Genomic DNA, 8,713 nt, shown 5'->3' with positions numbered 1-8,713 from the left:
ATATGGATTCCTAAGGGACTAATTGATCGAGGACCCAATTGATTGTGGGTACCAAAGTTTATAAATATTTTCTTGTGTAGGTGATACAGGAGAGCTGCAGGAAGGAAACATGGAGCATAATCTTCTGAGTATACATTTTAGGAAATCAACAATGGCATTTGCCATTCTAGAGGACTAAGTCTTTTATGTCTTAAAAATATTTTTGGTCTTAAGGGCCTCAAAACATTTGTTTATTCATTTTGTTCTTGGACAAAATGAGAGGGAAAATTTACTTTTGAAAATAAAGACACACGTAGACAAAATATTTTAATCGGTCTATTATACGAGGTCGTCTAAAAGAAAAAGCATGTACTTAGACGTATTTTTACTTACACTCTATGAATCTAAGTCTATGTGTCTTGGTTAATAACCTGCGCGGTTAGACGTATACGTCTAATAGACGTTAGACGTTTTTACGACAAAAGCAAGTGGATGCTCACGTCTAACCAAACACACGTCTAATACGTGTTGTTCATGTGTAATTAGACGTCGACGTCTAATAGACGTTAGACATTTTTAAGACACGTAATTAGACGCTTGCGTCTAATAGACCCATGCGTCTAATAGATGTTTAGTTTTCATAGATTAGTGTAGTAAGAAAAATGTTTAACTACGTGTGTATTAGACTGATCAAGGACAGCTGTCCCACGTGCTGTGATGTCTAATTTTCCCGCTCAAACATAAACATAGTCATCTCCATATAAGCAACCAGCGGCTTCTATCCTGTCGACATGAGCTAAGAGAACGAGAACAATCAATGAATCAGAGGCTAGTTCCACTAGTCTGAAAAGCTCTTCGAAGAAGGACTCTGGAATAGTCGATTCCCAAGTTAAGAAATGTCTAGTCGAACTTGCTGCTATTCCAATGTCTCCCCTGCCTCTAGTCGTGAGTCAGTTAAGAAACCTGCCAAGTCCTCTATCTCAATAAGAGATAAATTAAAGGCGCCCAGGACGTCTAAGTCGGTAAAAACATCATCAAAGGTAACTAAACTATTTATAATTTGTGTATGCATATATAATTTATATGATAATTAAAAAATAATTATATATATAATATTTTTATTTTTAAAATATTTAATAAATATTTATTATTTTAATATATTTAAATTAAATTTTTATTTTTTAAATTTATTATTTTTTTCAGTCAGTTTTATTATATATATATATATATATATATATATATATATATATTTATATATATATATATATATATATATATATATATATATATATGAATGAATTATTATTATATTATTAATTTTGATTTTTTTATTGTTTTAAATAAATTTTTATTTTATTTATTTAGATTTATTATTAAAATAAAAAAATGTATCAATTTTTTCATAATTAACTAAACTATTCTTTTCAATATTAAAGTTTAATATATATATATATATATAAATGAATTATTAATATATTATTAATGTTGATTTTGTAATATTATTTTAAATAAATTATTAATTTTATTTATTTAGATTAATTATTAAAATAAAACTAAAGAAATATGTTAATTTCTTTCCTAATTAATTAAACTTTGTTTTCACTCACTCATATATATATATATATATATATATATATATATATATATATATATATATATATATATATATATATATATATATTCACACATCTCGTATCCTTCAACAAACCAGCCACAAATCTCATTTGACCTTTAATCTCGTGACTTTACGATTATTTGTTATTGATCTCTTATCTCTTGACAAACCAGTTCTCAATAACACTTTAACACATCTCTTATCCCTAAGAAAACAAACCATTAATCTCAATTGACATTTAGCATCGTGAGCACACACTTTGATCAATCAAATATTTGATTCATATTTTTAACCATTTTTAATTTTTATTGGTCCGTTATTCTTCGGTAAACAACATCTCAATCACACTTGGTCAACTCGTTTTACTTGTTTTGTTATGTTGCAAGTTCGAAACATACATATAGTATTTTTAATTTTATTTTTAACCATTTTAAGTTTATGGCCGGGTCAACCCACAATCCGATCTAGGTATCCATTTACTCTCATATCACATATATATCCAAATTAACTATAGCTCTCGATCCGACAATCCGGACACTTTGAAATTAAGCATTATTATATATATAAATTAGTTAGTTAAAAATTTGAACTTATATAGTTAAGAATGTCTCACGTTCATCAAATTTGGTGTTGAATTTAAAATATAAGGTCTTATTAGCCTAGTTGGTTAAATGGTTATATTTATTTTGTTATGTTTCAAGTTCGAAACATACATATAACATTTTTAATTTTATTTTTAATCATTTTAAGTTTATGGGCGGGTCAACTCATAATTCGATTCAAGTATTTATTACTCTCACATATATATTCAAATTAACCATAGCTCTCGACCCGACAATATGTACATTTTGAAATTAAGTATTATATATATATAAATAAAGATTAATTAAAAAGTTGAACTTATATTGTTAAGAATGTCTTACGTTCATCAAATTTGGTGTTGAAATTAAAATATAAGGTTTTATTATCCAAATTGGTTAAATGGTTATACTTATTTTGTTATGTTACAAGTTCGAAACATACATATAACATTTTTAATTATGTTTTTAATTGTTTTAAGTTTATAAGTGGGTAAACTCACAATCCGACTCAAGTATACATTACTCATATATATCTAAATTAAGCACAACTCTCGATCCGACAATCCGGACACTTTAAAATTAAGCACTATTATATATAAATATGTTAATAATAAATATAAGATTGTTGAAATTGAAGAGAATGATAACTTTATTAATAATAAATAACTTTAAAATTAGAAATATTAAATTTTTAAAAATACCAATGAAAACATTACTTATTTGCATAATTATATTGTAGATGTTGAAAATAAGACTTAAAGTTGAACAAAAACTAAAGAGAAAGTTGAAAAAATAAGTTGGAGTAAGGTTGAAGACGAAGAGTAACCGGGGAAATAACATTTTGTAATTAAAGAAAAATTGAATATGAAAAGTCATGGGGAGAAACATTTTGTTGTTAAAAATGATGTTTGTGTTAAATATGAGTTAGAGTAAAATAAATAATATATTATTGTAAAGATAGTTTCTGTTGCATGTGGAAAGTCACTTTAAACTTTTACAAAAATATATTATATATAATTTTTAATATTAATATCGTCGGATTTGAGTTTCGCATATTCTTTATCCCGAATCCGATCAAGTAACCTTCTTCTCTTTCTGTTCTCAATCTCAAATTCAATTTAAAATATCCAGACAATCGGGTACCCACGTTTTAGGTATACGGGTACCATTATCATTCTTATTCCTGAGTGTCATGTTTTATAAGTATCTTGAAACTTTATTTTTACTTTGTGTTTTACGTTTCTTTTTAATTATCATCACTTATGCCATTTATATGTTACCTTAGGCCGGCTCTATCCCATCAATAGTAAGAAAATTAGTTGGATTTAGTTCATTTTCATCCTACTAATAAGGTCAGCTTTCTTTGGATGGCATCAAATAAGAACAATGTGGCTTTCCTTTATTATTTTGTCCTATATTGTTTCGATAAAATTGTTCATTTCGGCCTATTTGAATAATGTTTTTTTTAGTTTGTTTATCTGTTTAGCATAAATAATTTATAAATTCACTTTAATTAGGAATATAAGTACTATTTAGTTTGTAATTAATTGGTATGACAATTGAGATCGTGTAGTATTATATCAGACTCCTTAACTATAATTACTTTCTCTACTATCAATGAGTACCTCATAGTCAATTCACATCCTTGATAATTTGGGTATCCGATTCTTGACGGGTGCCTCATAATGACATTTTTCTACTCAATTTTGCTTTGTGATCTAACTTGAAATAAGAAAAAAAAAAAGACAGAAAAAATGTTAAACTTAGGACTAGAGACATAGGATTATACTCATTCCCAAATCCTTACTCTTTATCCCCAACCCTGACCTCTCCGAGTCCCTACTACGTCCGAAAATACCCATGGTATCATATTTTAGGATGTCCAAACATTCTAATTATAGGATGCCCAAACATTCTAATTAATTCTCTCACAACCACTTCATAGCTTCTAGTTTTTTAATCTTCCATTTTGTGTTCTTTTTCAAATAGAATATGTTGAATGGATGAAGGTGACATTGGCCTTATTGTCAATTAAAAAAAAAAAGTTGTACACAATTAAAATAATTTCTATTCAAATGAAAATAAAATAATTTGAGGAATGCTTTTCAGATAGGAGTTGATCTATTATTAATTTATTAATAATAGATCAACAGAACCAAGAAAATCCAATTTTCATATGTATAAATTACTTCAATTACTGCAACTAAATTTGAAAACATTTTTGTATCAAAATCAACAAAACAAAAAAATAACCTATGATTCCAAATATTTAACCAACAATAGAAAATACAAGGAATTGATTAATGTTGAGCACCCAAATCATGATCAAGTCATAACCACTTAAAAGTGAAGATCTCACTGAACTGGTTTGATTAGTTCGACATACATACATACAAACCAACCAAGGACCTGGTGCGCTTCAACAAAGGGTGCATTGCCTGAGAGTTTTACAGAAATTACTACAACTAATGCCGGCTAATGTTATCTACTTTACGCGAAACTGCACCTAATGGTCTCATCATCATCATCATCGATATCAATATTGATCATCTCATGAAAGAATGAAAACCATTGTTAAGCCAACTTGTGGTACTGGTAGTACCGGTGGAGCTTGGATTGATTTGATGTGGGAATCCTGATGATGCTGCTGCAGCAGTTGCAAGCAATTCAGATCGTGAAGAATCATTACTTAGTTGCCAAAATTGTTCTTGTTCTTGTTGATAAGCTTGATGGTGTAGATGATTCTCGCCACCGCCGCCTCCAAGAAACTACGATTAACCCAACAAATATACTATATTATGAGATTATAATGATGTTATTCTAAAGAAATTAGAATTTTTTTTTTGAGAAAGAAGATTACTTGATAACTTGAGGGGCCATATCTATGGATCATTTCACCAGCTGATCTTGTTGGCAACATACTTGGTGATTGAATGTAGGTGTGGCTAAAAATTTGTTTCTGTAAAGCCAAGCCAAAATGAATTAATTATTCACCCCATCATGTGGGAAAACAAAATAAATTTGCAAACCTTAGGAGTTGTCAAGCTTTGGTTACGAGAATCAAGAATATCGAATGAAGACTGAAAATCGCGATTACTACTATTTTTCTTCTCCAAAGCAGATACCCCTAAGCTTAAATCTAAATTGTGGGATGAACTAATATTATATCTTCCACTAGAATCTGTATGATCACCCACAAAATTAGATTTGGTTTCATCATGAATATGATCTTCTTCTTCATAGATGGTTGGATCAAAATTGGTGACAGCATCTTTTCCATTACATTTAATTGCAGCTTTATCATATGCTCTGTAGTAAATTATATCATCAATAATAATTTAACCTAAATAACCCACAATTGAAATGGGATTATATATATACCTTGCAGCTTCAATTTCAGTATCAAAAAGGCCCAAGTAGACATATCTGTTAAAAAAGGGTATGTCAATACAGAGAGATTGAAAAAGAAAGTGAAAAATATATATACTTTTTGCCTAAGAATTGACCCATTCTGGCCTCCCATCTGCCACATTTGTGAAGGGTAACCCCTCTAAATTTGGAGCTTCCTCTTGGAAAACCAGTGCTCTGTCTTCTCAGAACATGCACAAATTCTTCCTTAGTCAAGTTACCCATCTGTAATTTGTTATAATATTACAATGTTAAAAATAATCGTCTCGAAAGGATGAGAATGGGATGGATCGGAGTTATTTAATCCCCATTTTTTATCGGGTTCTTATTATTTATAATTTGTAACCTTCATCCACCCTTTATAGTATAATCCTTAATCTATTTTTTCTTTCTATACAATGTATATAATATTTGAGTTAAAATAATAATGATATTCAATTTGTGACAAACTAGTTTGCATGCTTTATAAAATTATATAAAAATGTTTAAATTACATTTTATTGTTATTTTCATAATAAATATAATTCAGTCGATGATAAAAATATTTAAGAACTGTTTTGATTCAAATTATTTAAATAAATTTATTCATTTTGAAATTTCTAGTGAGTTTTTTTGGTAACAAAACTTGAGAGCTTGTTTCATGCTATGTTATTTAAGATTTTTATTGAATTTTTTTAAATAAAAAAAAAACTCATTGTTAAATGAAATTATATTTAGAATTTGTAATTAGTTAAATTATAATAAAAAAATTATAAGTATAGCTTAAGTATAACATTCTTTTGTCAAAAACTCTAATATCATATCTTATATTTTTCAATCATCTAATTATCTAGTTCATATTAACCAAAATATTTATTTTGTTATTATAAAATTTAAATAATTAAAAAAAAAAAAAACATTAACCCACTAACTCTAGTGTTAACAATTTGTAAGTGTTTTGATTAACACAAAATATTTCAATGGTTGATTCTTATTAACAACATCATAAGTTAAAGTTAGACCTAACTGATATAATTTACTTTTTTCTTAAAAACAAACAATGTCAAGCAAGCTTTTAAAGAGATTAATATATAATAACTATATTTTTAAAAGATATAAAAATATTTACATAAAAAGATGATAGTTTATGTGCATAAGTTATAGACTAAAAATGTAATATAGACATTTAAAGAAAAATAAAAATAAATAATTTATCCTTAAACCAGCAAAATAAGAAAAACAAACCTGTTTCATGTCATCTTGATATTCTTCCAAGGTGAAGTTTATGTCTGCTTCCACACCTCGAAACTTAATGGCTGCTCTATCATAAGCTCTATAAATTACAACCAAATTAATTATTTTCAAATAAATAAAATAAATAATAATATGTTCTTTCATCTTCATCTCCTTGAAAAAATAAAATAAAAATCTCTATCTTACCTAGCAGCAGCATGTGCAGTGTCAAATCCACCTATATATACAAAACATACACAAACAAATCACTAAATATATTCCATTTTCTCTCTCTAGTTCTTGATCAAGATCACATTTTTATTCACTTACCTAGATACACTTGTTTCCCACAATCCCTAAACAAAAGATCAATCAAATCCACAATTAATTAATTTGACACCCATAAATTAATCAATGAATGTATATCATGATTGATGATAAATGAGAAGTAATTAATACCATATATGAGATTCCCACCGACCGGTTCGCCGGTAAAAGGTAACACCCCTGTATTGTGAGCTCCGGGACCTAGGTCCCCGGCGACTCTTCTTTAAAGGCTGGGCCATAGACTCAACCCCCTTGCCGCCGACCGGAAGTTCTGTTTGGTAGAATTTGACTCCGACCCAGTGCGCCGCCCGAGGAAAATCAATGTTCTCCTCCGGTGGGAAAAACTGTCTTGTCATCGGTGGGTCCGGTCGGTTCATCGGAAAACCGAATATCCTGGTGGCGGCCTGCTGTTCGACATCATCGGACATGCTGGAGTTTGACATAGATCCGATTTGTTTACCCTTTGAGTAATCTTGGCCGTTTGATTGATCGGGGCAGTCATTGAGATCCCACATTAGAGAAAGAGAGAGAGAGAGAAAGAGATAAACACAGAGAGAGAGATGGAAGGTGGGGGTGTGAATGAAGTATTTATAAAGGAGGAGGAAGAAGAGATGTATAGATATGGTGGGTACAAAATAATTGTTAAATGGTGAAAGTAGTTTTACTAAATCCTACGAATCAAATAGGATTTGAAAAGAGAAGACCTTTTATTGCTAAATCTCTCTATTCCGAAAGAAACCCACCACAAAAATGGAGTCTTTTCTTTGTTTCTTTCTCTCACTAGAGCCCACTGTTTTCTTTTTCAAGCATTCATAAACGAAGAACTCTGTTTCTCTTTCTTTTATTGCAGAGCTAAACCTAGCTAGGCCAACCAGTTCAGAATTGAAACTTCAAAGGAAAAAGAAGAAGATGAACAAGATAAAGAGAGAGAGAGAAAGTTAGAAATTGGAAAGAAAAAACCATCTCTTTCTAACGCAAGTTTCCAATGTTAACCAAATCGAAAATCAGAGAAGCTGTTTATTATTATTATTACTAAAAATGAAAATAAAAAATAAGAAATGGAAAGCAAATATATTATAAATTAAGATGGGCTAACTAAATTATTACCACTAATGGATATGCTCTTTAATTACTACTAATTGTCATTTCACACACGAATCCCACCCACATCATAAGTCACCTCTCCCTCGTCAGATTCTGTCTCAGATCCAATGGTTTTGTTTCATTTTTCATTCATATACCCTTTTTGGAAACAAATTTATTTTTTTCATTTATATTTCAAAATTTAATGAATTTTCAAATAGTATCATTAATAGTGCTGTTTTTTTGTTTGTATTTCTATTAATAAATCAAATGTGATTTTATTGATCTTGAAGAATTAGTTGAAAAAATATGAATAAGTTTAAGCAATTTAGTATTTCAACACCAAATTGAAAAATAACAAAGTAAATATGTTTAAAATATTAATTATAGAAAAAACAAATAAGTTTAATAAAAATGAGTTGCGTTTATTTTTTTTCTTTTTTTTTTTTTTGTTAGTTACTCGTGATAGATTTATAATTTAGTTTTATCTCTTCGAACTTATAGTTAA

At 28.7% G+C, this 8,713-nt stretch overlaps 1 protein-coding gene across 1 annotated transcript; it reads right to left on the bottom strand.

The window, feature by feature from the left end:
• Window positions 1–4,409: 4,409 nt before the first annotated feature.
• Window positions 4,410–8,222, bottom strand: LOC124915009 (AP2-like ethylene-responsive transcription factor TOE3). The gene is made up of 9 exons (XM_047455648.1): window positions 7,255–8,222; window positions 7,126–7,151; window positions 7,003–7,033; window positions 6,808–6,895; window positions 5,663–5,808; window positions 5,557–5,601; window positions 5,205–5,484; window positions 5,036–5,134; window positions 4,410–4,943 (listed from the first exon to the last, which is right to left on the bottom strand). The coding sequence occupies exons 1-9, from the start codon at window positions 7,635–7,637 to the stop codon at window positions 4,722–4,724; spliced, it is 1,320 nt and encodes a 439-aa protein (XP_047311604.1). The 5' UTR covers window positions 7,638–8,222; the 3' UTR covers window positions 4,410–4,721.
• Window positions 8,223–8,713: the final 491 nt, after the last annotated feature.

The sequence above is a fragment of the Impatiens glandulifera genome, chromosome 9 (genome assembly GCF_907164915.1).
Source record: "Impatiens glandulifera chromosome 9, dImpGla2.1, whole genome shotgun sequence".
Lineage (NCBI taxonomy): Eukaryota > Viridiplantae > Streptophyta > Magnoliopsida > Ericales > Balsaminaceae > Impatiens > Impatiens glandulifera.
This window is presented reverse-complemented; position numbering and strand designations above follow the sequence as displayed.